Below are 27951 nucleotides of genomic sequence, written 5' to 3'. Positions count from 1 at the left end.
AAACTAGCCACTACCTGCAGTGTGGTGAGCTGTCGGGTCAGGGCCTGTTCCACAGCAGCCAGCCGCTGGGTGAGAGAGAGGTGGTCTGACTGGATGGCAGATGCTGCTGACGTGTCCACCTGCTGTTTCAGCTGATCTCCCAGCTGTTGGAGAACCTGCAGGGAGGCCTGCACCGGAGCTTGGGACCGGAGCACCTCCTGAGACAAAGCACCCATAAAATGAATTCACAGCTTTAAAAAAAAACACAAATCCTACTTGCCTAATACGGCCTTAAAACACTTGGTCATATGCTGAACGATGTGCTAGTTGCCAAATGAGTCAGCCGTGGCACTGCCCTCACTCACGCTGCATTCTTGGATCCAGTCGGACACTTCCTCGTCAGCGATGTCCTTGCTGCAGGCGAGCTTGAGGAGCCGGTCTGACTTTTCCGTCTGCAGCTGGATGCTGCAGCAGCTCTGCTCATAAAGCTCCTTGTAGCGCTGCCATAGCTGAAGCAGGGCTTTGCTGCTTCTTAGACGTTCTGCAATCTCCTCAAGTAAGCCGGTCCATCTGGTTGCAAATATGACATGGAGATAATGAAAACTATTTAAAAAAAAATGGCTGCACCTTTATGATTGATGCTAAAGAAAGTCCCTTCACGTGAAAAATGCCTACGATATTCCTTTTTTTTTTCCTATTTTAAGATCACCTTGCATTGACGTCCTTAAGGGCGTTGTTGAGCGAATCTGACACTGACGGATGACACTCCCTCAGCAGCTGGTGGGTCACAGCACCAAACTTTCTGAGACTGCTCTCTTGTTTCTCCAGTTCCTCTTGCAAATCCTTCACAGGTGACAGAGAAACTCTGGGCTTAATTCACCAGCAGGAACGACCACATTCAGAAACAATCAACTGATGAAAAATATACCTAAAACTACTGCATTGCAGCGAGGTTTCTTAAATCAGTGTAGAGTTTCTCTGGGCGACTACAGTTAACAGGTATAATAAATCAAAGCCCTGCTCATCCTCACATACCTGCAGACTTTGCACCTGCAGCTGGACGGCTTCCAGGGAGCCTGTGAGGAGGCGGAAGCGAGATACGGAGTACCTTCCCTCCATCAGGTAGCCATTGATCTCTTCTGAAGCCCGCTTGTATAGACTCCACTGATCCAGCACTGAGTTCAGGCAGATTTTTAGCTGTCCTATCTGTGAAAGGTGAAATAAAAAAAAAAACACACCGTGACATAGAGAGAGAAGAAGAAGAGAACAGAACAAGGAAGAGCAGAGTAACGTGAAATAGATGGGTGTAACCGGTGTACAACATAAAAAATACAGCGTAGAAAGAGAACAGAGGAGATTACCAAGTGGTCCAGGTTAGCCCAGGTGTGATTGACACCTTGGAGTGTCTCCATGACGATAGCACAGGCCTCATCAGTCTTGTTCTGGACGAGGGCACAGCCCTGCTCCTCCACCCTTTCTAGCTCTCTCTCCTTTTCCTTGACTAACTCCTCCATTTCCTAAAAGTTAATCGTTTTCACGTGATTAAATCATGGACTCACAGTAGTGAGACAGTGTATATAAGGGTTTAACACGGTTTGATTAATGAGCGTTAGCTACCTGGCAGTCTTTGAGAGCATTCTGCACAGATGTTAAATCCTCTATGCGGTGTTTCCTCTTTAGCCTCTCTTCCTGAGTTGCCATCCAGGACTTCAGGGCCTGAACGCTACTCTCATACTCCAACCACATCTCCAAAAGGCTCTCCAGGAACTGGATCTGCAAGCATTTCATATCAATTAAACCTCAACGTCCTGATTCTGCACGACTACAAGACAATGGCTGTGGTTGTTTCATCAACAGGATCAGTGCCCATGGCCTCACCCTCTCGTTGATGCGGCCTTGTAGGATCTGCCAGCGTCTGTTCATGGCTCCCAGTCGCTCAGCAAAGTCGGTCTTATCACTGCGCTTGCTCTCCACATCGTGACCACTGATCTGCAGCACCGACTGGTTGACGAAGTCCACCGTCAGCTGCTTACAGCTTAAATCTACTCTGAAGCCCTGAATTGACGAGAAATCGACAGTCAAATCACAATTAAAACTCAAATGCATGTAGCTATCACATATTATCATATCAAAATGTACATCACTTTGTAAACAAAATACAATACCTTGTATTTTTGCAAGTAGTCCTGAATCACATTTGACCCCACTGCACTCTTGAGGTTTTCCTCATTCTCCTCAATGACATTCTCCATCAGTGATATCCAGTTAAACAGCTCAGAAATGGCGTGACGGGAGGCCAACTTCTCCATTTGGATCTGAGATTTAAAATAACAGTGGACCAGCATATTAAACATCCAGGGAATAATAAGGCACATGCTGCCAGTTTCAGGGCAGCCACACGTCTGTATACCACGAGTGAAGCAGCAGGAAGAGGTAATCCTATTTGCTGTGATGTAGCTAAGCCTGTTCAGTCAGTGCGTGTGACCATACCTGATGCAGCTTCTCCTGGACCACTGGGATGCGTGTGAGCAGTTCAGTCCACTGGTTGTCGATTCTCGCCAGGTCAGACCGCAGCACCACCGTGTCCACTTTCTTCAGACGCAGCAGCTGGTTGCCCTCGGTTACCACTGAGCTCTTGAGGCTGGACTTGCCTTCGACTTCCTTTGAAAACTCCTGAGACAAACGGATGATATAATATATGGAGCAAGATTATTACTTACGACTGCACCCATGACAAGTACTACTGCTAACCAATGATGGACTACAGCTTTGTGAAGGTACTCAAGTACTGTTCTTAAGTACAATTTTGAGGAAGTAATAAAAACGTTTGTCCTCACAAGGAAAGCAGAGAGGTGGTCTCTGACAGTCTCCAGCTCCTGTGGGACTAACACCGCCTGCGTATTCCAAAACTCCAGACGCTCCAGAGCAGACTGCAACCATTCACTAAGCTCTGCACACTCCCTCTGATACCTAGAGGAAACACAGTTCAGTCACAGAACAATGTCACGCAGTGATCCTCCAGGAACCACACGTACGTACAGTCTTTGCTTTGCTAATCTCCAGGTTTTCCATGTTGTCTGACCTGGTCCAGTGTTTCAGGATGGCCTCCAGGCGCTGCAGTTCCTTGTTGACCTTGTTGGTGTTGTCGAGCCAGTGTTCCCCCAGCAGGGTGAGTTGGTTCTCCAGCGTGGGGCAGCAGACTGACAGCAGGAGATGTTTGCCCTCATCCAGTACCTGGTACAGCTTGTGTTGGTACTCTGTCAGTCTCCCCTTTAGACCCTTTACGGAGAATGGGAGAGGGACATTGTAGCTTGAGTAGTACCAGCTGAGGTTTAAGTGAAGAAAGTGATTGAGACTGAGTGAAATTAACTATAAGAGTCTAAAATAACTATATCAAGAAGCTCAGAGTAGGAAATATGATGCGTGCTGGCCTCTTGGACCAAATCCTACCAGAATACTCCCTGCACTACTTTATAACTACTTTATTAACAGTAACAAAATGTTACATGTTACAGTTAATGTTGGCTATTTAGGATGATTACACCATATCCTACAATCTGTCTTGATGGCTACCTGATACAATGAGATTCTGTCCATGAGTCGTTCTTCAGTCTCTTCCACCAGGCCGACAGTAGGAATATTTCCTTCAACTGCCTCCAATTGGCGGTTCAGACTTTGGTAATCCTGCACCAAATGGCACCAAGTCTGAAAAAAGCAACATTTGAAATTGAAACATATATTAACAGCACAGCATCAACAACATCATTGTCCGGGCCAGACAAACAGTTTTAAATATATCAGTAGAAACATAAAGGTCAACACTCTCCCACCTCCAGGATACACTCCAGCTCAACCCCTTTACTGTGGGCCTCTTTGAGGACGCTCCGAGCCTCAGCCAGTGTCTCCTCCAAGGCCTGATTCTCTTTGGGAAGCATCAGAGCACTGATTTTTCTGAAGTATGTTTCTGTTAGAATCATATGGGACTCCAGCCCCTGGAAGAATTCCTAGAAAACACAATCACAAACCCCGTTGAGCAGTTATGTTTCCCTCAGTAGTGTGTCTCCAGCATGACTAGCTGTGCTCTAAACATTCCTTAAGTCTTTCAGGATTAACGGAGCTCCAGGTTGACCAAACCTTGTGTTTGTCCAGGTGATTCTGGACGTTCTCCACGGAGCCGGCAACGATCCTCTGATCCGCTGCCATCTTGTCTTTAGCCGTGTCCACCAGATCAGTCAGGTCCTGCAGAGCACGCTCGTACTGCTCCTTCAGAGCCATGTTCTGGTTCAGCCCACTGCGCCGGGAACCCACCGTCATCACCAGCTCCTCATAGGAGTCCTGAAAACACACACGCAGAATATAAAGCTTATAATGAGCAGCTTTTACCGCGTGGTTTTCAGACTGAACAACGTTTTCAGTGAGTTCATTACCTGGAGTTTGAGTATCTTGTTGGTTGATATCTGATCCGCCTGGAGTGCTGCTCCTCTGCTTTTTAGCTCCGTAATCCTCTGTTCAAAGTCTTTCAGGCTCTCCTCTGCACTGGCAATAACCTTAGAGAGATGACATTCGCCGTGTTTGTTTGGTTCTTGATGGCAGACAAGCGGGGTGAGTGTGCATGCATGTCTATGCCAAAGCTTTCATTACCTCCAGTTGTTTTGAGGCTGGTCTCTCCATGGCTCCAGCTAAGGCCTGCAGGATCTGGCACTTTGTCTCGATTAAAGCAGTTTGGAGAAGTTGCAACTCAGTCTGTATTAGACAAAAGACAATTTATAGAATATGTATATGAAGGCGTATGGAATAATGACATAATATATATACATTAATGTGCATATACAGATATTTTCATGTCTTTTTATTAGCCATGTTTTGGTTTTACATTCATGAAGTCAAATAAAAATGAGTGTCTTGAAAAGCTACAAATGCTAAATATCAAGCTAACCTGGTAGGCTGTGAGCTCATGTGCTCTGGTCCTCATGTGGTCACAGCGTTGCCCCAGAGCACAACTGAGCACTCCTAATCTCTCTTTCAGGCAGTCGAGGTTGTCCTGGAGCAGCGATCGTTCCTCTTGTCTCAACGCTAAAGACCCAGCGAGCAGAGCCTGGCTGAGCTTCACCTCCTCTGTGACGTGCCTCACATCGTTCTCTAAGGTCTGGAGGCAAGATCAGACACAGTTCAGATTTAACTGAACTTTAGGGTGAAAACATGATACTTTTTTAGGTCATGGGTATTACCAGGCTCGTATGATTTGCTATTTAAAATGTCTGCAATAAATACAGAAGCTGCACAAAACCTCCTGCTTTTGTAGCTGGGTCTCTGCGTTGAGCAGCACTGAGCCGGAGAAGACGTTGTTCTCCACACCGTCCAGCCAGGAGGAGGTGGATGACACGGCGGTGTAGAGCTGCTGTTCCATCTGCGCCACCTGAGCCTCGCCACCGCCAGTCTATGAACACACAAGAGTGCAAAGCTCCATTGACACACGTGGAACTACACATTTTATCGTTGCAGTGGATTGGATTCAAATGTGTAATAATGTTAAAGAAATAATAATACCTGCGTGGTCATGTCCTCTATTGTTTCCCTGAAGCTATCATACAGAACATTCAGGGAGGATTTGTCAGCCTGTGTTTCTCCTTTAAACAATGATCCAGCTGTGGTCACACGAGAAGCTCTGGAGTAAACCTGCAAAAAACACCAGGTTTTAACATTTGATAACAAGAAGAGCAATGGCAATGCACTTCACGTCTACTGCCACTTAAAAAATAACAATATAACAGGGCGTGTACCGGCTGTTTGTGGTCCTGCTCCAGGGTTTTCTGCAGGAGCTGCAGTTTCGTTTTGAGCTCGAGTCTCAGGCTCTCCCATTTCTGCCTCATCTGTTCTCGAGCAGCCTGAGATTCCCTCTCAACCAAAGCTGCTGATGAGAACGGCTCTGATGTACTGCACAGTGACAGGAACATGAATTAATGCATGCACAGGAACTGGCAACATACATTAAGTGAACATGTTCGTATTTAATTTCAGTTATATGTGAATGTTAAATACCTGGCACTGCTGGGAGAGGCCTGCTGGATGAGGATCTCTTCTCCTCTGCTAGCGACCGACTGAAGCAACTTTTTCTGCTCTGCAAGCTGCTCCTCCAGTTCCTAAAAAGCAGACACGCAACAATTAATGCAAACAAGTAACAATGGATATTTCCAGTGCAAGTGTGCTACATGAAAGCACCACCCGTTAAAACATATGATTAATCATTTGAGCAAGGCGATTTCAAATTTAGCCTGGGGCTGCATGAATCCTAAAACAAGGAAACCCGTACCCTCTGTCTCTCCAGACTATCCTGGCGTTGTTGGGAACGTGTTGTCCGGGCCTGGGCCAGCCAGTCCTGAACACTGGGACTCTGAGAGAGGCTGGAATCTGATTCACTATCCTCCTGCTCCTGCAGAGAGCCCTGTGGGACCAGACAATGTTTTATAACATAGTTCAGAAACATAAAAGGACTATTGAACGCAGTAATTCTAATGTGGTTCACAAGTTTTACAAACGTGTCAGTGGGTCTAAAGAAAGGCTAAAGCAAAGGTGTCACATAGGATATTCAGAACATACATTCAATATTCTCTTATATCTATCTTATATAGATAGATGATAAAGACACTTAGGTCAGCCTATTGTATTATGATGCTCTAATGAATATGGTGGTTGAAGTCTGGTGAGTATAAAATGTGCTTCATGGTGCAGTTAGAAAGAAAAGTGCCCACAGTGGGGTCTGAGCCTAATTGCCATGTGGTATGAAATGTTTGGTATCTCACACACACACACACACACACACACACACGCACACGCACACGCACACGCACACGTAGCCACCTCACCTGGATGTGAATCTGCTTGTCTTGAAGCATCCTCTGCAACTCCAACAGGCTGCCTTTCAACATATGTAACTTCCCGGCCAACTGCTGAGCGTCCTCCCTGGTCTCTGTCCGGCCCTCCAGCAGCAGGTTCTCACTGTGCATGGACAGCTCCGACAGGGCCAGCACCTTCTCTTCAATCTCCACCAGCATGTTCTGCAGCAGCAGGAGGAGAGAGGCCAGCTCAAACATGGCGTCTCAGCACCTACAGCAGCCCCTCCCCTCTACACAACGGACCCTCCAGGCAATCCGGGGGGCCAAGGGTCCGGCTGAACCCCCTAGACCAGTGGCTTTCCCGAGCCACAGGACAGGGAGAGTTCTCCCTCTGCTCTCATCCTTGGCCCACCTCTCCGGCCTCGCCTCCTGTGCAACATATCACCACTAATCCTCCACGCTCCATGCTCTACAGCACACAGTCAAAAGCAACTCGCGTGTGCAGAACACCATTCTAAGTCCAGTCCAGTTGACGATGCCCATCAGTGGATGTTGATCCAAAGCTTGAAGATACATTTGTTTTCATATAGCGTTGTCACAACCCTGCTATTGATAGCTCCAGCAGGTCTTTCTCGGTAGAGAGTAACACTCCTTCCCTCCCGCCTCGCCCTACCCGTTCTCTAGGATTCACCTACTTGGATATTCGAGCAGCTTTATCACCAACACCAATCCCAGCCGTGGGATCTATTAGTCGTCTGAAAGTCACAACCTCAGACTGCTCCGCCCTATGCTGCTAACAGGCCCATGTTAAATAGAGATATCTGCATAATCTTCTTAAGACTAGTCCTACAGTCGCTAAGGACCTCAGCCAGCTGAATGCCCCTCTAACTCCTCTAATGCTCTTGTTTACCCACAGAATGGCTCCTGCATCACTGGGATGATCCATATGCGATATAAGAAACACAATATTGACGTATAAACCGTATGTAAATAATCCACTGGCATATTTGCATTAGTGTGCTGACTATAAACTATGGCTGAACACCTAGAAAGCAGTGCTGCAGAACACGGTACTGCCATTCCTCACAGTTGGCTTTGGCATATATATATTATTAAGCAACCTCATATTCTTATTCATTTATTCATATAATTAATCATGTTTGCATCCATTGTTCTGAATGAACAGCAGGGGGAGCTCTTACCTGACATTCAGCCAGCTGATCCTCCATCTCTGTCTCCTCTAGAGGTTTAGGTTCAAGGATGAAGGTGATAGCACTGCGCATCCGAGTCAGCCACAGGTCCAGTTCATCCGCCTGGGCGTGATAGAGCTGTATCGCCTGTTCCTGCTGTTGACCCTCCAGACGGTCACTAATGCGCTCCTGGGTCAGAGCACATCACATTTCACTCATCACTCATCATTGTAATACCAAAATAAAATGAGGTTAGCCCAACTATTAGCTACTGTGGCATCAATGCAGTTTCACAATCTTCACAAAAAGTACCTCCAATATCTGCTGTTTCCCCGAGGCCTTCATGTGGATGGTGGCCATCCTCTCAGCTAACACAGCAAGGGAAGAGTGCATAGCCAGCTGGTCAGCCACGTCCGAATCCACAGTATCAGAGGCCAGATCCTCCGTGAAGCTGGTCTGCAGCCTGTCGATCTCCTCCTGCACACTCTGAATCTCTTCGATGAGACCCTGGAGTGAACACAACGGTTATACACCAGGAGCTGCATGTTGCCATTTTACTGACAAAATATATTCACCACAGATGTGCTTTATTAAGTAAATATCATTTTCTTTTAACATAGTTTGACACGTATACTTTTCATTACCATGAGTTCTTACGTTATTTCACTATCCTGTCAACGTGAACGCTTTCTTTCCGTCAAAAATGTTCAAAAGCTTTATCAGAATGTAATTGCTCACCTCCTGTGCCATAATGTGGCTGTCTGGGCTTCTATCTGCCTGCAGCGGCTCACTCAGTTTGGCTTCCAGAGTCTCCATTTTAGAGGAGATTGACTGGAGTGAACCCTGGTAATGCTGTTGCTTTTCAAGAGCTTCATACAAAGACCTTTGCTTCTCGCTGATCTGTTGGAAGACCAGTTGGACAATGTAAAAATCCTGAAACTACGCAACAGTCACTGAGAATCAACAAACTGCCAAGCAGACGTACCACGTTCTTTAACGTCTCCCATGAGCGCTGCAAGTCATCTAAGTTGGCCACAGACTCAAATGCCGGGTCGTATAATTCTTGGATTGGAGCCCTCGTGAGTGTTCCTCTTCCCATCTAAAAAAAAAAAATGAATCATTCAAACGGCGCCATCAGCAGTTTGGATGAATTAGTTAGTCATTCATTGTCAGTCATGATGAGCTTGCGGGGGCAGGCAGAGAGTAGATATGGATCATTACTTCACTTGGGCTTTTTTTTGCATTCTTTGTTAATAAATTGTATTTATTAATTGAGAGTGCTTAGTTTAATTAGAGAGTTAACAGGGAAGATTACAGAAAAAGAAAGATTATTAGAGAAAGATTATTCATTGACCAGATAGAAACCCCAAATTTCACAAGTATGTGGAAATTTGCTGGAAGGCCAGAATAACTGTAAAGAGCTGTCAAGAGTAAGAGGGACGGCAGATACCTTGTTAAAAGTGGCGTCAGTATAAGTGATGGGAGAAGGAGAGCGACAGACAGGAGGAGAAGAAACCTCGCTGTTCGTGCCCTCCTCCCCAGACTCCTCAGTTACAGGAGACAGGAGGGTGTGACAGCGGCCAGCCGTCATCTGCCACGCCATGCAAAAACATTAACACAAGAGCAGACGTGCAAGGTGGATTGGGCAAGATTAATCATATGCAATGTGTTTTTTAGACATGAGTTGCATAACGCACCCATCAAAAACACATATCGTATGATGACGGCAGGCAAAGAGATTTGAATTAGTAAGATTAAAGGGATACAAAACAGAAATAGCAGAATGAGTTTATTAAATAGGCAATGTCAGCAAACAGAAAACAGTCAGCAACATTGTGTTACGTGGTATATTGTCCTCTCTTACCATGACGGCTTGTGCTGAAGATTTCTTGGTTTTCTCCGCGTCCATCTCCTCGGGCAGTCCCTCCACATCACTCACCGTCAGAAGCATGGTGGCGTGCTTGGCCTTCACCGCCAACATCTTGCATTTTGAGTTCAGTGAGGCGATCTGCTCTTGGTAACCTTTGATCTTCTGGGCCAGTTCCTAATCAAAAACACAAAATTTGCAGCTTATGCAGTTATGAGGAAATCACCAGTACAGAGTACTTTTCTAGAAATGCAGACTGCATTGAATTAGCTGAATAAATACAGATGTTGCAGCGCAGTGGATCATTTTTTAACACTTTATTTCCACATTCCCTTCCTTCCTGCTCAGGGAAGGTGGGTTAAGTGAGTTCGAATTAATGTTTTGTACCTCATGGTGTAGGATCTGGGCCTGCAGCTCCTGGATGTTGTTTGTGGGGATCGGCCGGTCCTGAATGACACGGTGTGCTTCCTCTATCAGCCCCTGAAGGTCTCTCACTTCCTGTTCATATTGCTCATACTGCACCACTGCCTCCTAGATTGAACGATAGATAGATTGAGTGATAGTGCTTTGTTGCAACAGTTCCGACCTCCAAGTTTTGTTTCGAGTACACGTCTCAAAATATGCAGGGAAACTGAAAAAAAAAAATCATCTTGTTTACTTGGCAGTATTGTGACTCAAGCTGCTAGCTGTGCATTTCTACAGACACCCTGCATTGCATATTGTGTCATAATGTACGACTTCTATAGAATATGCTGTGCTGCAGCCATCGTGGCCCTACTGTACCTGTAGGATGTTGCATTGCTGAATGGCAACGTGCTGCAACTGACTGGCCTCTTGCTGCAGACGCAGCGCCGTGCGGCAGATGGCAAGGTTAGGCATCACCTCCTCTGGGACCCGCAGAGCGCTCTGACACAGTTGCACTGCCTGCACCTGCTGCTTGAAGCTCTCCATATCTGCGAGGAGACGCTGCGAAAGCGGGGAAGGTTTACATTGCGTGAAATTGTTAACGAGCTAGAATCTGCAACGCTAGTGTCCAAGGTGCTACAGGCCATATCCACATCTAATATGGTCTGGTTACCTGTCTCTGAGCCAGCTGTTCTTTGAGGCTTTGGCGTGCCAACTCTGGTGAGGTCAGTGTCGCTTGGACCTGCTCCAGAGCAACATGTAGGGCCTTAACTTCATACTCCAGGGCTTCCATACTCTGAGGATATATAACACATGAGCTAATCAGTACATTTATCCATGCACAGTATGAGTTAGAATACGAATACTCCTTCAGGGAAGCTTAATGTTATAAAAGCAGAAAGAGAATGTTTTTAATGTAACAAACGAGCAATCGCTAATACATCTTTTTTTGTGGCTGTACCTTATCTGCATCCTCCAAGCTTTGCAGTCGTGTCTTGATGCACTGCTGAAGCTCCTCGGTGTGTCGACTAAGTTCACAAACCTGCTGGCTCATAGACTCCACTTGCAGCACCTCGGACAGGAGCTCCACTTTCTCTGCCATCGACTCCAGGTCTCCGTGGAGCTCCCGAGACTCACGAAGCACGGCCTAAAGCACAGGACAACAAGCTAGTGGTACACGTCTTCTCTTGGTGGGAGGAGCCCAATAACACAAAATGCCTGCAGTTAAATATCACAATAGGACCAAAGAAGGTGTCTTTCTGGAGCCCCCAACTAACCTGGTACATTCGTATCTGCTCCTGCAGATGAACAGAGGAGTTCCAGATGATGTTTGCCCTCACCAGGCTCTTGGCTTTCTCCGACCACCTCACAATAAAGTCCAGCATCTCATTGTACTCATCTAAATAGCAGACAGCCTGAGGAGCCAAGATAAGAGAGAGCCTATTCAAGTACCAATGAACAAAATATGACTACTAGTGTACCTGTGTCTTAATTTCTGAATGACGTAGCATAAGAAAACATTTCCATCTCAATAGGAGCCCTGTAAACGCAAACCTTTTTGAGCCAGTTGTTCCTACAGTCTGCTAGCCGTGTTGTGTGGTGATGCGTCTCCGAGAGCTTGCTGATGGCGTCACTGAGCTGTTTGGCCAGCAGGGGGCTTCTTCGGGCAAATTCTTGTACAGCAGCATCCAGTTCTGAGAGGCTGCGACCACAACCGTCCAAGTCCTCAGCCAGGCTCTGAGATAAAGTGAAATGTAAAATTTGATATCTTCTGTATTTCTAAGCCAACTGCATCAACTATATATCACAAGTTCAAGACGAGTAAGTTATCCCACCTTGACCTCTTCTTTGGCGTGATCGACATCAGGAGATTTTTCCTTGAATTTAGCGGAGACTGCTTTGAGTTTCTCAGAGATGTCATGAATCCTAGAGCTGAAGTCCTCTTTTATTTCTCTGGTTTTCTGAATTTCTCTCTCTCTTGACAGAACCTAGAACATATTATGAAATAACAAATGCCTCAAGACTACAGGACCATTACGGTCTTAGTTACATGAAAAGATTTGAAATGATACAGTACCTGATCCTCAATGGCACCCAGTGCAAGTGAGACCTCAGCCAGCAGCATGGAGATTTCAGAGGGTAGTATAGTGTAGAGGTCCAGATACTTGCTCTGTTGCTGCTCCGCTAATTTATCCACATTCTGACGATACGTGATCACTTCTCCGTGAACAACCTATACACAGCAAAAGGGAGGTCCCATGTTTGAGATTTAACTCTTCTGGGAATGGATAATCAAAGATTTCTGTTTTTAAGAAATGAGATGTACCTCAAGCTCCTGAAGCAGAGAATCAAGATCTGGAGTGGGATTGAGAAGAAGCTCCCTGGTCTCCTGAATCCAGCCTTTTACAACACTAAGTTCCTTCTCCACGTCCTCTCTGTCCCTCAGTTCCTGAGCAGTTTGAGCCCGCTTGGTCCTGGACTGTGTCAGGAGGCTGCAGGCAAAGAGAAAATGACCCGACTGATATTCTGAATGCCTCTTGTTAACGCAGCAACCTCGCGGGTTTATCTTTTCTCTACCTCTCCATTTGGTCTTGAACAGCTCTGATCTCCTTTAGGCTGGGCAGCTCATCCTGTTCGGTTGTTGGCGACGGCACTTCCACGTCGTGCAGCAGGCTGAGAGCGTACTGGCGCAGCAACATGAGGGAGGAGAGCTCTCTCTCCAAATCTTGGCTCAGCAAGTCATGCTGGTCCAGCAGAGACTGCAGGGTGGCTTTGGAAGCCTTCTCCACGGCACTGTCAGGGAATCGACCTTGGAGCTCATCGGAGACGGCTCTCACCTTCACCATCTGTACAAAGTCATTATGAACGTTTAGCTGCTGGTCAAAAAACGGCTTTGATTATGAAACAGATGTCCCCCCCCCCCCCCCCCCCCCATCATGTGTCTGTGTACCTTCTCCCTAAAAGTCCTCCAATCCTGCGCCGTGTCCTGAAGTACTCGTTCTCGCCCCCGTGCCACGCTGCGTAGTCGTGTCCAGCGCTGCCAAACGGTCGTCATGGAGCGGCTGATGGTGGCCTTGCTGGCGTCGCTCCCCACCAGCTCCAACTGGGCAGCTTGCTCCTCCAAACCACTCAGCTTCTCTTGGAAGCCATTCACCAGTGAGACAAGGGACTAAAAGAATAAGAGACAATTAATGGACTAAGTGCACAGCATTCACAGAAGCACCACCCATTTTTTTGTATCTCGTACCTGATGACTGCATAGCTTATGCTCAGCCTCTTGGCTTGTCGCTGCCTTTGCGGTGGAAAACTCAGTCAGCTTCTTTTCCGCCTCATTCATGAGCTCAATGACGGTCTGCCTCGACTCCTGGTATGACTTCCACTGAGCCACACAGCTAAGAAAAACAATAATCATATCGTAGCCCCATTATGAAGAAACCTTCTGTACGTTCACGTTATATTACAAGTGCACCATCACTCTTTTGTTCTCACTACCTTTGAAGGACATCCTGGTGACACTGGAGCTGATCTCGGACCTCCACGCCTCTCTGCTCGGCCGAGTCCACGCTCAGCCGGAGCTGCTCTTTAGCCGTGGGGTTGACCAGGTTTTCCAGCTGAGGCAGCAGGGACCGCAGCTCCTCCAGGTGGATGAGGAACTCCTGCTCCGTGGCCATGATGTCCCCCTGCTGCCGGAGACACTCCTCGTAGTTCTCCACGTCTACACCCAGGCTAGCTTGCTGCAGGAAGGACACAGCATCCTCCAGCCATTCACAGGCGGACTGCATCCTGAAGTGGTACTTCTGGCACAACCCCAAGGCTTCCTCCAGAGTAATCTTTACACAAAAGCAATGAGGAACAAAACAATGGTTTAATGTTGTGGTAGAAAAATACAGATTCTGTGTTTCTGTCTTCAATTATTACATTTTTATTGTACTAATAATAACAAATCCTAAAAAAAGGACAGATTCTGCCAATAATATATATAGTCATAGGCTTATAAAGGCAATATATATTAAGCAAATAATATACAGATATAGCATTTCACTAAAACTACGATGACCTTGTTTTATAGAATATTAAATGTAATATTGTCCCACCTGTTTGGAGCTCAGTGCTTTCTGAACGTCTGCTTGCAGCTTTGCCATTTCTTCCAGGCTTGTGTCTACGTGGGCAGGGACGAGCTCATTTGCGGTGATGTACTGCTGTTTCTCCCTGCTACTGAGAGCCGCCACTATCCTCAGCCTCGACTGAACTTCCTCCTGCATGATTTGCTGCTTTCTGATCTCCTCCTGCACCTTCTCCACCCTCACGTCAACGATCACAGCGCAGCCCAGGTCATCCCTGACCTTCTGCAGCCAGTCCAGGGTCCTTTTCATCTCCGTCTCAAAGTCTTTGCTTTGGACAAACCTGTTCTCGCACTCTTCGATCAGATCCCCTACTGCGGCCTGCAGAGACCGCAGCTCGTCTTGCCACAGAACCACTTGCTCCTTGGAGGCATCGTGGGCTGCTTGCTCCACGCGGGGTGCCAGCGTGTCCATCTGCTCCATGAGCCTCGACAGGTGAGAGTTGGCACTCTGGAGGCTCCCTGCCAGAGCGTGGTAGTTCTTCAGCCTCTCCTCAGCTGACTGCGTCTCTGCATTCACTTTGACCAGCTGCTCTTTTGTGGCCTTTAACTCAGAGTCAACCTGCATAGCCATGGCCTTATGGTCCTCGAATGACTCCAGGGTTTCATCCAGATGCTCTACTTTCTGTTCAACCAACCTCTTTAGGCCGTTGTACAGACTCACAAGCTGGGTCATTTCGTCCGGGCGCCACGGTTGACCGGTGCTACGGAATCCCTCTTTCTTCTGGTTGAGTTCACTCACTGCGAGGCCGAGGGTGCTCAGGTCTGCCTGGATGGTTTTGTAATCACTCTGCAAGCTGACAACCTCTTCCGTTTGCAGCCCTACAGGCTGAGTGCCGAGCTGATTGAACTGCTCCTCGAGCTCTTTCAGGGCTTTATGAGTGACATCTATGAAAGAGGTGTACTCATTCCTTGTAAGAATGGCCTGCTGGATTTTCTCCTGTTTTTCTTTGGCTAGTGCTAATATGCTATTATATTGCTGGGGGAGCGTGTTGAGCTTTTCATCCAAATAGCAGTGGTCTATCTCATTCAGACTGGGCAATATTTCCTGGCCGGCTCTTTGGACAATTAGGAGAAGATTCTCGTACTCAATTGCCTGCTCGACGATCTGTTGATACTTTAATAGCTGCACTTCCAATTCAGCATCTCCAACCATCAGATTGATTTCAGGGAAGGTGACTATATCGGCTTGTTTAATCCACAGGCATATTTTCTCTAAATCAGTCTTGAAATACTTCCTGGAAACTAGCACTTTTTCAAGCTCCTGGAGTTTCTGGCCACATCTATGTAATGTTTTGTCAAAGATGTTTTGTAACTCCTGCAACTTTGTGAGGATCTCATTCCTTTCTTCATCACTGGCATCCCTCATCAGGTCCCTCCCCTGAGACCACAGGGAGGTCAGCTCGCTCTGATAGGCTTTCAGGCTGCTTTGGATGTTCCTACATGTTCTGACCTGCTTGGCCAGATCATCGGGCAACAAAGCGATGTACTCCTCAGCCTGGGCCTTCTTCTCGTTCTGCTGGACCCAGGAAATGGACTGGCTCACAGCCATCAGGAACTGTGTTCTCTCAGTGAAAGCCTTGCTAAGATGTTTCCTGCGCTGCACGACCTTCACACTCAGAGATTCCACCTCATCGTGAGTGTCGACGATAAGCTGCTGCAGACGCTGCCGTTCACTGAGGCCCAGCCGGGCCAGCACCCTGTCAGCGTCAGCCATGGCCTGTGCCAGCAAGAGCTGCTTGGCTTCCAACTCACTGCAGATGCTCAGGTGGTCGAACAGGAAGCTCTGAGCCAGCTCCGGTGGAGGACTCATTTTCATGGCCTTAGACAGGGCAGGCTGCTGCTCCTCTGCCCAGTCCCGAGCCTCTCTCAGACGGGCTTCCACCTGGCCCATATCTTCCAGGGTGACCACCGAGTCCTGGATTTTCCTCTCAATTAGGTTTTGCATCTGAGACCATCGCTGCTCAAAGTGGCTGATCTGCTCCTTTACCAGCTCCTTGTCATCTAAGTTCAAATGCTGGATGACTTTTTGTTTTTGTTCCTTCAGGTCCTCAAGAGTGCCTTTTTGTTCCTCCAGAGTGACTGCAAGCTTCCGTAAAGCCTCCAAATGCTGGGATGAACTTTCAGCATCCGTTCTGTAACACAAGAAAACACAAAAGGAATTTCACAAGTGTGGAAGATATTCTATGGCAAAATGGCATGTAAAGACTGCATATTTTGATTTAGAAAAACAGGAAATACAACTACATTTTTTTTATATTTAAACAAGATTGTTTAAAATGAGTTCCCAAGGTGACGACGGCCTTGAGCTCACACTCAAAAAATTACAATAAATAGCACAACTACATTTCTTGTAGCCATAAAGAAATGTATTCAGAATCAGATTACAGCAAACACACCTGGCCAGGTTGTCCCACTCTTTGGACACCTGTTCAAACAGCACCTCTACTGCACTGATGCATTCATGGTATTCTTTAGACCTCTGCAGGTCCTCCTCCCTCTGGCTCTGCAGCTTGTTGGCCTGGTGACAGAGTTCCAGCCAGGAATGGCCCAGACGGTCGAGCTCTGCATGTTCTGAAGAGTCCTGGCCGCCAGTCAATCTGCTGGCAGTCTCCGTCATCTTGGTCAGGACACTCTGTTTGGACTGCAGCTGCTGGCTGCATTCCTGTGTGACAAGCAATATGCTGGACGTTAACTATATCCAAAGAGAAAGCAGGCCTCTTTAAACCTACACAACCCATGCCAAAATGTTGAATAATAACAACAAAATCACCAACAGACAAGCATTATCGTTTAGACTCATTCTATTGCATAGTGGAGGTAAAACACACAGTATATTATTCTTAATAAGCATTAAAAATAAGTTTGATGAGTATTAGGAAGTAGTTCCCCTCTGTATGTGTTGTCAAGGGAACACTGGCTCTGATACGGTTCCCTACCTTGGCTTGTGACAGCATGTTTTGAGCTATCTTGGTCTCCAACTCTGCAGGCCTTCTGGAGAGGCTGAGGAGCTGCTGCTCCATATCCTGAAACAGGCCGGTCAGATCTTGCTTCTGTTCCTTGATCTCCCTCCAGCCCTCTGAGAGCACCTGTGCACTGGACATCCTTTCCTCTATCTGCAACAACACAGTCAGTATTTGCATTTGCATATATTCATAAGTGCAGAACAGATACAACCACACAGCATGTCACACTACTTGTATTATTACAGGTAATAAGTACTCACCGTGTCTAGCACTCATTGGACAGCGTGCCAGCATACAGTATTTTATGGGTCAATATAACACAAACAACATGTTTTTTCCATGTAATTACTATCAGTGTTTGTGAGGTATAACCTAGATTCATTAAATGTGTCTCCTGTGTTGTACAATGGTCAAGGAAGTCGCCATTACTGACCGTGAGTTTGACCTGCTGGACCTGAGCAGCCGTCACTCTCACGGCATCATCAGAAAGGTCACACACAGAGCACACCAGGTCCAGGTAAGTGCTGGCCTGCTCCTGCAGGGCCCTGTAGTGCTTCACCTGTGTGCATGAATTCAAATAAATGAAAATAACTTCATCACCACCATTGCTTTTCAAGAGTAGGAAAGGCTCCACTGTCTCAGTCACCTGCTTCAATGCTTCCTGCAGACCAGACGGTCCCTGGTCGTTGAGCTGAAGCTCCTCCTGCACTGTGGAGAGCCAGGTTTGGCTCTGCTGCAGAGTGTCCTGATGGTTGACATGCTTCTGCAGCTCGCGGTCCAGACTCTGGTACACCTGTTGAACAAGGTAAGGATATTATATCATATAAAAATGATCAAATTTGCTGAGGGTTCCTAATAAGGAAAAGTAAGAGGATGAAATGTCTATAGTTTCTTACACGTTGGGCAGTGCTGCAGATGGCAGAGTAGCTGTCTCTGGTTCCCTGCTGGTGAGACTGGACTTGTTGACTGATCTTAGCTTGAACTTGGTCTGTACAGCTGGCCACGAGATCTTCTCCTTTCTGCTTCAAGCTGGTGAGACGCTCCTCAAAACTGGCAATTTCCTCCATTATTGCCTGCAAAAGAAGTCAGGTGTTTCAAAATACAGATTACCAGCTACCAATTACATGGATTCCCAGTCATCCATCTAATTGTAAACCACAAGTATTCCCAAGGCCTGTAATTAGGTAAACTGCACACCTTTACGTAACAGTAGATTAGATTATGAATTTTCAGAGAACAGTATGGTCAAGGTCACCTTGTGCCGGGCAAGTTGCTGAGTGGCCATCTCCATCCCGCTGGTCTGCATGGAGTCTGAGGTGACCAGCCTGCTGGACATCTGTAAGAGCCACTTCTCGTTCTCTTGTAAGTCACTGTTGTAATCCTCGTGCTCCTTCACCCACTCCACCAGGTTCTGGACCTGCGTCTGAAGCACAACACACAGCTTTGTACAAACAACACTTACACTGAATACAGTCTGGTGTTCTGGATCCAGATCCCTCATGTGAGAGGCCATTCAACATGCCAATACCTTGGCTGCTAAGCAGAGATCCTGGTAGTCAGCCTGCAGCCTCTTCATGTTGTCCCTTATAGAGGGGTCGTGGACTGTGTCGAGCAGGGCTTCTCCTTTCTCAAACACAGACTTCACCGCCGACTCATGAGACTGCACGGTCTGCTGGATGGTCTTTATGCAGGAAAAGAGAGAAAAACATTTCGTTTTTCTGTATTTCCTTGAGGAAGAAAAGATGACCGTGAAGTTACCTTGTACTTCGCTAGCTGAGCCTTCTTCTGGTAGAGTTCAGCTTTAGGCTCAACGCTTGATGCTAAAAGGTTTTTGGTCTCCGTCACCCACTGGGCCTGGGACTTGTACTTATCCATAAAGTCTTTAGAGAGTGAGATACACTTCTCGAGGGAGCTATGCTCTGTTCGCAGAGCTTCCATCAACTCCTTTAGGTGGGAGAGGCGGCCGTCTACTTCCTCCTTCAGCTGATCTGCTTCAGGCTCCTCCAAGAATGCCATGGATGCCTCCGTCTTCTCCCTCATCGTCTTCAGGTAGGAGTGACCCTGCTCCATGTCTCCTTGAAGAGCCTGAAATGCACACGGGATGGGATTATATGGTTTAAATAGAGACCGGATTTTTCAGTCTGATAGTAATGCATTTCCACTGAAATCTGTCATAGTTTCGTCAGGCTAGAGCGTTTATGTAGATTATGTTGAATGGTCTCTACAGAGCAGTCAATAATTATCTATGTTAGAGCACGTACCTCTAGTTTTTTCATCTTTCGGTCCATAGCAAAGCGATCCACTACATCAACACTGATCGCCACAGTGCTGAAGTTATTCTGAGCTGTGCTGAGCCAGTCTGAGAAGGTGTTAAAGACACACTGTGCCTCTTCAATGCAAGACATCTCCTCCTGGAGCTGTTTGATCGTCTCCTGCGATATAAACGAAGAGGGAACAACAGAAAGCTTTGTGTGGCTCAAGTGAGGAAATCTTCCCAATAATCAGTCAAACTAAAGATTTACAAAAGAGATTTTAAACAGGACTTCTGGGTGGTCATGTATTGAAGTATATATATATGTGTGTATATAGGTCTATATAACATTCACAACCATGTATGACTGTGACACTATGTGTTCAAAGGAAGGTTACCAGTAAATGCAGAAGCAGGACGTGGTAGCGGGCTGTAATCTGGGTGGCTCTGGAACAGATCCGGCTGCTAATATGGGTCTCATCCAGAACCTGCTGGGCCAAGAGACTGAGGCCTTCCATCTCCTCCTGATAAACCAGCACTTCCTCCTGCCAGCTCTGACCAAAGAAGCATGCTTTAAGTAATTATTTACTTCAGTAATTAGACTGACATCCAAAAACTGAATTGCTTCCAATGCAAATTAACCTTTTGGAAGACTTGCTTTCGATTCTGATGGGACTGAAAACTGATTTATTCTCACACTCACTGAAGCAGCATTGAAAACTATTAATATGAGCATAATTATGTAGATTTGTACAACAGTGCAAAACATTTCCATGTGCACAGCTCCTGTGTGTGTGACGCTTACTTTTATTAGCTGGAGTTGAGCGTTTTTGGTGGTTCGGTCAGACCGGCGGTGGCTACGCAGTTGTGCTTTGGTCTCCATGCCCTTCAGCCAGCTGTCAAGACGCTGAAACTTCTGCTCCATCTGACGAAGTTTGGCCAGAGCGCTGTTGAGCTGAGCCCGGGTGTCGGCCAGCCGGCTCTGGTACAACCTCCACTCCTGCTGCTGGGTCTCCAGTGCCCGGTCTTCGATTTGAGGCAGTCCCCAGGGGATCACCAGCTCTCGACTGACCAACAGCATGTTCAGCAAAGCCTGGCCCTCTGTGCAGTGCAGCTGCAGCTCCTGGAGTTGCACAGTTGTGGTTGAGCACTGAATGTAACTTCTGGCTATGTGGTAGTAGCATTTAATATTGAATTTGAATGCTTATTTACAACCTTTCCCCACTGAGAATATTCAGACCTGTAGCTTTTGCAGAGTCTCCTCCAGCATATCAACATCGCCCTCCAGTTGGGTGTAGCAGCCAAGTTTCTCTTGTTCTTGTTCCAGCCAGTCCTCAAATGCCTGGAGGCCCCGCTGATACTCCTGGTGGGCGGCCACCAGCTCCTCTGCTTTGCCTACAGCCCTCTGAGGATATAACAAAGATAAGGATTCAGAGTCATAATGATCAAAAAGAGTCAAAAACAACTTACTAGAAGCGACAATGGATGATTATCATACAAATTACATCTTTTAAACACTGTATTCTTTGTAAATGTTACTACTTTAAAGCAGCTACACGAAGAGTAATGCTGATATATATGTAATTAAACTATGATTCACTGTTTGTGCCCATTCAGCTTTACAATACCACGGCATTGTCTTTGATGGTGTTATAGCGCTCTTGCAGATCTTGGAGCTCCAGTTGAGCGACATAGTTCTCAGCGATACCAGCACTCTTTGCTGTGATGGTGTCCAGCAGGGTGCTGTGGCTGAGCACCTCCTCATACAGCAACTGAAACAACAAAGCAACACTATCATCAACGGCAAAGTACTCTTTATTTGTAAGTCCATATGAACTTTACTAAATCATGTATATGCTAAATAGTACATAGTATGACTGAAAAGATTGCAGTACCTTGGTTTTGCTCAGATTAGCAGTTTTGTCTCTCATCTCTGGGCATTGTTTATCAGTGGGGTCAAGACTCTCCTCCACACGCTCCACCCACGCCACAAACTGGCGTACATCCTCCTGGTAACTGGTCCACTGGGACAGGGAACCCTCCAGCTGACTGTAAGCAAAGAACAACAGAGACGATGGAATAGCAGGAGTATAGGACGCCAAGGTGCCGTGTACATTTTGCGTTTTCTTGTCGTTGTGTTGTTACTTGTGGTCAAGAATTAACCTTTTGCATTGGATTGAGGCGGAGAGCAGGGCATCCCAGGAATCCTTTAGGTCTTGTATTTGTTTTTGGAGTACGGGAACTCCTTCAGGTGAGGTGTTTCTCTGAACCGACTCTCCTCTTGTGATCAACATCTTCAGCTGGATCTCCTTCTCCTGCCGAGCCGTCAGCAAGGCCTGGTGCAACAATGACACGTGTGCATTTCATACACTCATAGAATGGGTAGATTTACAGTGTTACATCTAATTGAGATTTGTTTTTATACCTCCAACTTGATCATCCTGCTATCGAGAACATTTTTCTCAGCAGTGGGGGCACAGTAAGTCTGCAGCATGTGGCTGGTGTCAGACACCCAGTTCTGCAGCTCCTTCAACCCTTGAGAGAACAACTGGTGCTCAGTGGCTATTCGGTCAATCCGTGATGCCTTCTCCTGTAGATCCACGAACAGGACACGACCAAGAAATTACCACTGAATCTTTTAGAAAGTGAATACACAGCATCTAATAGTAATACAATTTGGTACAAAATACATAAAGGAAATTGGCTTGTAAACTCTCTGTATAATAGTTACACTAACAACTGAAATCAGTTTAATCATGCTAAGTTAGTACCTTCAACGTTTAACACTGAAAAATAAGGTTTAGTCAGAGCTCGATCCAGTCTAGTGCCTCTGTCTCCTCTCCAGCTCTACCCCCAGAAAAAAAAAGCCCCAGTGCACAAGCAGATTGGTCGGCATTACTGTACCTTGGTCAGGTTGGTTAAAGCTAGGTACTGAGCAGAGAGCTGCGAGACACGATGCACAAAACCCTTGCCGGCCGCGTGTTCATCCCACAGCAGCTGGGCCTTCTCTTTCAGCTTGTTCAGCTGAATCTTGTGAGAGGCTAACTCCTCAAGCACAGACTGGAAGAGCACAAGCAAGGTTATCAAAGAGGCATGCGAGCTGACACACAGACATAAGAAATCCAGTCACAGAATGCAGGGTTAGAGATGGCAACGCGGCAAAAGGAACAGACAATGAGACATTTGGCCGATGCTACTGCTGGTAAAGCTCTTGGTGGTCACGACGTGCGAGGACTCTGGAAACAGCTGACAATGAATTTTGCAAAAGCAATTCTTTTAGAAATGAGGCAAGTATATGATAGACACTGTTAAGAGGACATGTGAGAGTAACAAAGCAGAAAGTAAGCTGGCAGTTAGTATCGCTGTTGGCAGTGCTTCCTAAAAGAAAAACGATGCTAAAAACACTAAAACACAACATTGCTGGAATGTGGAGTTTCTGCGAATGACAGTGATAGTCATGCTGGCGCTCTAGCACTGAGTGGTTGTTTGACATGAGTGGTCTTGAACATGAGGGGGGACATCGAGGTACCTGTAGCTTTTGAAGCTCCAGCTTCTTGGCCGAGAGGTCGTGAAGCCTCGTGCAGCTCTCGTGCACAGCCAGCTCTGTGGCATTCAGACACTCCTGCAGAGGCTCGGCACTCGCCTCGAAATCTTTCATCTGAGACAAAACATTCTGAAACACAGGAGGACAGACACAAAGAGACTATTGAGACGTTTCCTTGACTTAAGATGTAATAATGTGCATGTATTGTATAATCTGTCCGGATTAATGAGAAGGGACATTTGGGTGCTTACTTGCAGATTGGCCTCTCTGTTGTGCAGGTTGGTCATCATATTCTTCCAGTCCTCTCTGGCGGTGTTCATTTTAGCCCGAACCGATTCCACTTTGTCTTTAGCCGCGGTGCTACAGACGAGGTCACCGTTCGCAACCACGGCGTTGAGCTTTGCCTGGCCGAGATCTCTGTCACCGAGAAACTCCTGACGAGAGAGTCAGAGACGAGATGATGCCCAGGCATGTAGAGAAACTCTTCATTCTACCGCTCAGGCAGGACACACATGTCAAGCTAACTATTTCTTGCAACAGTGAACATTTTAGCAGTGTGTGTGAGTGTGATGCTCTGGGAAACATAGTGTTTGATACACTGTTCCCTCCTCCCTCCTTAGAAATTGAAAACTGTACCTGAATCTTCTGCAAGCTAGACGAGGCCTCGCTGAGATTCTGAGGGACGTCAAAGCACTTGGCCGTGTTGATCTTTGCATTGACCAACCACTGCTGGAACTCTCTGAAGGCTGAGCGGAACGCTTGTTCCAGCAGCTTCTCTTTGCTCTGGCACTCCCTGGATGCTTGGAGACTCAGACTGGAAACAAGCCAGGTGTCATAGTTCATCAATTTAGAGATCCATACAGTATTTGTAAGTACGCTTATTGGTGCTTGTTGGTTTGACCGTTTTTTGAATTAAGCTTCAAGTGTGACAGAAGGAAAACAGAAACAACATCTACTGTAAAAATCCTGCGGCAGATATTACCTGTGTGAAAGTAGAAATGCTTGTTGAGTGTGAACGATTCAGTTATATGGCAACACCACCACAAAATACAGTTGTAACCCTAACCCTCAATTGCAACGGCTCCTGTTTAATTCTAAGGAAAAAGTCTAAAATACTGCTAAATGTAGCAACAGATTTTCTAAAAAGAGTAAATACACCTTTCTCACCTGTTGTATTCCTTAATGAGAGCAGACACTCTCTCAGATTGTGTGCCCATGTCTCTGGAGAATCGGCACAGATCGTTGAGTTGAGTCTTCAGGCTATCAGACATGGGCTCAGCTTTGACCAGTTCCTCCAAAGTGTCCTGAGTGGAAAACAAATGGACAACCTCTGATGAACACCCATGAAAAATGTAAAACATTAGTCATATGCTGCAACCATTGCTTGTTTCCGATCACTGGCTGCAGAGACCTACCTTTGCTATCTGCCAGCCTTTAACAGCCTCCTCTCCTTCCTTTTTTCTCTCCGCTTTAACCAAGTGCAGACGCCAGTCCTTGAGCTGACGGCTGAAGTCGTGCAGGTCCTGCTCCAGCTGTCCTGACAGGCTGCTGAACTCTTGTTCAGAGCTGGCTATCTGAGAGAGGGCGGTCTCCAGACTGGCCCGTGTCTGCAGCGCTCCACGTTCCCACTGGTCCCACGACGACAAGAGGGTTGCTTCCTCTCGCTCCATAGCCTCGTAGCCCCCTGAGCCAGTGTGATCTCTTGATAATCCCCCGCATCTTTGAACCCGGTTCAGCCTCTCTCTGCCTCGCTGTTTAGAGTCAAGCAACTCCTGGAAAGGACAACAGGAATTACAGTTGTCACCTGTCATATATGTCTTTTCATATTCCAAGTAGGAATGCCCTTGAATCCCACAGAATAATCCCAAATGTGTGTGTTCCCCTGGACCTAGTCACTTGAAATCAAATAATTAAATGGTTGAGGGATTGCTGTTGAAGTCACACGTCTAGCTATGTTTTTTTTTTTTCATAAATATAATATTTGAAATGTCCTCACCTGCACTTTGGAGAGCTTCCTTTTAATGGAGACTGAGTCTCCCGACAGGTCGGACCAGCGCTGGAGTTCCTCCTTTGCTGAAATCAGCCAGTCGTTGAAGTCTCTCACAGCATCCAGATACTGCTCATGCTCAGACACGATGCTTTGCATGGACTGCACTTTACCCTTCGTGGAAGAAAAAGACAACGTAAATACCAATAACCAGATATGGATGAATGTGCTCAATAGGATTTGCAAGATTAGTATGTTTCAGAGTAATTCCTTGCCAGGGAAAGTAGGATCCATCACAGTTTTAGTCCATTTAATATACCCACATGTAATGTAATGTAATATTGGCACTGTTTAAGCTAATACGCCGTGTTAAGATCACCTTGACAACAGCCGAGATATCAGCAAAGTGTGCATTGAGTTCTGCCCTCGACTCCGGTCCAAATGTCTGGTCGCCAGTCTTTTCGTGCATCTCCACTGCCTTGTCTGTTAGGCGCGACAGTGCCGCCGCATGAGCGTCCACATCAGCCTGGATGGCCCTGAGGCGCTCGAGCAAAGCGGACTTCTCCTTGAGGCCTGGCTGCTGAGGCAGAGCCGTCCCCAGCTCCTGCTCCACCGACTCCATCCACTGCTGCAACTGGCTCTTACTTTCGTGGAAGCTGGTCCACTGGGCCACCGTCCACTCCAGACGACTACGGACAATAATAACGGTTTATGAGAATTAAGATGTGCATTTAACCTCGATTTTTGAAATAAGGTGTCAGCCCTCTGGCTTACTCTTCTCCCAGAGTGCAAAAGGTGACTCATTTCCTACCTGTGGCAACTCATGGAAGTCATCAACATGTTGGCCCATGCGTCCTTCAGGCTCTGCAGCTGTGAACAAATGGCCTCCTGCCCCTCCATTCTGTTGTGCTTCAGGACCTGTTCTCCTTTTCCTACGGTCATGTTGAGCTTCACCTCACCTTCGCCCTTCATTAGCAGGATATCCTGCATGTATGATAAAAAAAAAAAAACATCACGTTTCAAATTGTGTGGGGAAAACATTGTAATCCAAAGAAGATTTTTGGACCAGGGCAGTCTTCACTGACCTGTACAAGGCCTAGTCTTTTCTCCAGAGTCTCTTTATTGCCAACTGTGCTGTTGAGAGATGCCAGGCGCTCCTGGGCGCTGCTAAGCCACGCCCAGGTCGTCTGCAGCGTCTCTTCAAAGGCTTGTTGCTCCTGTAAAGTGAGCTGAGAACTGCGCAGCCTCTCTTTCACACGCCTCAGCAGGGCCTGGTGCTGTGACTGCAGCTGAGCGGACACTCTTGTCTCACTACCATCGCCTCGCCCACCTTCATTCAGCGCCGTGCCCTCCTGACATAGGCGCTCGAATGAATCCCTGCATGGAAGGAAGTAAAAGCTTTAAGTAAACGTATGATTTTGGACAAAATTAGGGGCATCCTTAAAGGGGCATTTGGAGGCAAATTCAGCACCTTTCTTTGAGCACTTCCTGCTGATATTCTTCTACTTGCTCCAGCACAGCCTTCTCAGGGCCACGCTGCTTGGCTTCAAGCAGATCCGTGGTCATCCTGTTTTCCATGTGCTCCAACCACCACCTGAGCTTCTTAAGGCGACCCTCAAACCTAGCAGGAATTTACAATGCAAATGCTAAATAAACGTTTGGCTCACCAAGTGCTTTAAAGAAAGGGTTTGTGTGAGTCTCTTACCCCTTCATGAGTGACGCGCTGTCTTCCAGGATCTGTTGGTTCTGTCTGCACTGCTCCACAAAGCTGTCCCAGTCCTGCTGGATGGAGGAGAGGTGCTGCTGGACTTGCCCACCACTGGCTTTGGGAAGATGGAGCAGGAGCTTCTCCCCTTCCTCACAAACCTGAGTGAGACGTACCTCACCCTCCTCCACACGATCCATGGCGCCCTGGCAGATAACCCACATCACTGTCAGCTGTATATTTGTAACTCCTATTTCAGGCCAATTTTGTTTACGCCCACGCCCATCGAAGACTACAATTAAATGTACAGCTACTTAGTCAAAGTTTTACCTTTAGTTTCTGTAGTTTGCGTTCCACAATGTGAGTGTCTCCAGATCTGTCAGAGCACTCTTTCACAATCTCCCTCTGCTCTGAAAGCCAACGATGGAACTCCTGAACTAGATCTGAAGAGGCAGGGCGGAAAAATAATTTATATCTGCTTTAGATTCACACAGAAACAAGTTTAACACCATCAAGCATTTTCTTTCTAAAGCAGAAATGTTAAACTCCATGACCACCACTGTATGTGAGGCATGATTTCTCACCATTGAACTGCTGTTGAAGCCCGTTCTGCAGTGATGCCAGCGTCCTGGCAGAAAGCTGGTTCACAGACTCATAAGTCTTGATGAGGTCAGTGAGAGCTGACCCCAAACCAGCCAGCTCCTCAGAGGGATATTTTCTGCACAGGGTGTTGAGGCTCTCCCTTGTGGAGTCAATACTCCCCTGCTGATTTTGCAGCTCTTTCTGAAGGTCCTTTAAACATTTAAAAAGATAGATTGGTTGATTAGCTTCCTTACATTCTCATCTCCGACCTCTATAAGAAAAATCTGTTACGCCAACAACGTTGTTCAGGCTGCACCTTCACTCTGCAGATGTCCTCGGGATCCGACCCAGTGGGAGAAGAAACAAGGGAATCCTCCATGCTTTTTAGCCATGCAGACATCTGGGAGATGTAGTCTTCCAGCTGTCTCCTTTGAGAAGTGAAGTCCATGAGGTTCCCCCTGGCCTGCCCATGTAGCTTCTGAACAGTGCTGATCTTATTACGAAGGTCATTCTCCAGCACCT

The 27951-nt window shown here is 46.8% G+C and overlaps 1 protein-coding gene across 2 annotated transcripts in view; it reads right to left on the bottom strand.

Annotated features, from left to right (window-relative positions):
* The window catches only part of syne1b (spectrin repeat containing, nuclear envelope 1b), a gene marked incomplete at its 3' end in the record, with an annotated part of 68307 nt that overhangs the window by 12751 nt on the left and 27605 nt on the right, over window positions 1-27951 (bottom strand). Inside the window, exons 46-119 of one of the 2 annotated variants that reach the window (XM_084013896.1) lie at window positions 27746-27949; window positions 27432-27639; window positions 27178-27290; window positions 26848-27053; window positions 26614-26763; window positions 26228-26519; window positions 25954-26126; window positions 25522-25831; window positions 25152-25316; window positions 24571-24927; window positions 24323-24459; window positions 23792-23969; window positions 23407-23589; window positions 23141-23284; window positions 22516-22671; window positions 22037-22201; window positions 21775-21947; window positions 21507-21660; window positions 21240-21383; window positions 20852-21016; window positions 20417-20734; window positions 20010-20165; window positions 19622-19792; window positions 19119-19445; window positions 18889-19041; window positions 18616-18783; window positions 18257-18433; window positions 18007-18153; window positions 17794-17919; window positions 17334-17510; window positions 16794-17059; window positions 14369-16529; window positions 13767-14104; window positions 13522-13666; window positions 13225-13443; window positions 12852-13120; window positions 12601-12766; window positions 12352-12507; window positions 12110-12262; window positions 11829-12011; window positions 11552-11689; window positions 11236-11421; window positions 10948-11070; window positions 10653-10835; window positions 10257-10400; window positions 9867-10046; window positions 9453-9593; window positions 8988-9101; window positions 8741-8902; window positions 8315-8509; window positions 8015-8191; window positions 6843-7034; window positions 6290-6421; window positions 6019-6119; window positions 5760-5913; window positions 5527-5655; window positions 5267-5416; window positions 4916-5125; window positions 4621-4722; window positions 4407-4526; window positions 4114-4314; window positions 3810-3983; window positions 3553-3684; window positions 3062-3258; window positions 2817-2949; window positions 2470-2652; window positions 2145-2294; window positions 1858-2034; window positions 1597-1752; window positions 1341-1496; window positions 1015-1185; window positions 689-822; window positions 345-549; window positions 15-197 (exon numbers count right to left, since the gene is read on the bottom strand). In XM_084013896.1, the coding sequence (XP_083870022.1) occupies window positions 15-197; window positions 345-549; window positions 689-822; window positions 1015-1185; window positions 1341-1496; window positions 1597-1752; window positions 1858-2034; window positions 2145-2294; window positions 2470-2652; window positions 2817-2949; window positions 3062-3258; window positions 3553-3684; window positions 3810-3983; window positions 4114-4314; window positions 4407-4526; window positions 4621-4722; window positions 4916-5125; window positions 5267-5416; window positions 5527-5655; window positions 5760-5913; window positions 6019-6119; window positions 6290-6421; window positions 6843-7034; window positions 8015-8191; window positions 8315-8509; window positions 8741-8902; window positions 8988-9101; window positions 9453-9593; window positions 9867-10046; window positions 10257-10400; window positions 10653-10835; window positions 10948-11070; window positions 11236-11421; window positions 11552-11689; window positions 11829-12011; window positions 12110-12262; window positions 12352-12507; window positions 12601-12766; window positions 12852-13120; window positions 13225-13443; window positions 13522-13666; window positions 13767-14104; window positions 14369-16529; window positions 16794-17059; window positions 17334-17510; window positions 17794-17919; window positions 18007-18153; window positions 18257-18433; window positions 18616-18783; window positions 18889-19041; window positions 19119-19445; window positions 19622-19792; window positions 20010-20165; window positions 20417-20734; window positions 20852-21016; window positions 21240-21383; window positions 21507-21660; window positions 21775-21947; window positions 22037-22201; window positions 22516-22671; window positions 23141-23284; window positions 23407-23589; window positions 23792-23969; window positions 24323-24459; window positions 24571-24927; window positions 25152-25316; window positions 25522-25831; window positions 25954-26126; window positions 26228-26519; window positions 26614-26763; window positions 26848-27053; window positions 27178-27290; window positions 27432-27639; window positions 27746-27949 (15138 nt within the window). The remainder of the gene's footprint in view (window positions 1-14; window positions 198-344; window positions 550-688; window positions 823-1014; window positions 1186-1340; window positions 1497-1596; window positions 1753-1857; window positions 2035-2144; window positions 2295-2469; window positions 2653-2816; window positions 2950-3061; window positions 3259-3552; window positions 3685-3809; window positions 3984-4113; window positions 4315-4406; window positions 4527-4620; window positions 4723-4915; window positions 5126-5266; window positions 5417-5526; window positions 5656-5759; window positions 5914-6018; window positions 6120-6289; window positions 6422-6842; window positions 7035-8014; window positions 8192-8314; window positions 8510-8740; window positions 8903-8987; window positions 9102-9452; window positions 9594-9866; window positions 10047-10256; window positions 10401-10652; window positions 10836-10947; window positions 11071-11235; window positions 11422-11551; window positions 11690-11828; window positions 12012-12109; window positions 12263-12351; window positions 12508-12600; window positions 12767-12851; window positions 13121-13224; window positions 13444-13521; window positions 13667-13766; window positions 14105-14368; window positions 16530-16793; window positions 17060-17333; window positions 17511-17793; window positions 17920-18006; window positions 18154-18256; window positions 18434-18615; window positions 18784-18888; window positions 19042-19118; window positions 19446-19621; window positions 19793-20009; window positions 20166-20416; window positions 20735-20851; window positions 21017-21239; window positions 21384-21506; window positions 21661-21774; window positions 21948-22036; window positions 22202-22515; window positions 22672-23140; window positions 23285-23406; window positions 23590-23791; window positions 23970-24322; window positions 24460-24570; window positions 24928-25151; window positions 25317-25521; window positions 25832-25953; window positions 26127-26227; window positions 26520-26613; window positions 26764-26847; window positions 27054-27177; window positions 27291-27431; window positions 27640-27745; window positions 27950-27951) is intronic. The other variant, XM_084013897.1, reaches the window with a different exon arrangement.

The sequence above is a fragment of the Eutrigla gurnardus genome (genome assembly GCF_963514095.1).
Source record: "Eutrigla gurnardus genome assembly, chromosome: 7".
In the NCBI taxonomy this organism is placed as follows: domain Eukaryota; kingdom Metazoa; phylum Chordata; class Actinopteri; order Perciformes; family Triglidae; genus Eutrigla; species Eutrigla gurnardus.
This window is presented reverse-complemented; position numbering and strand designations above follow the sequence as displayed.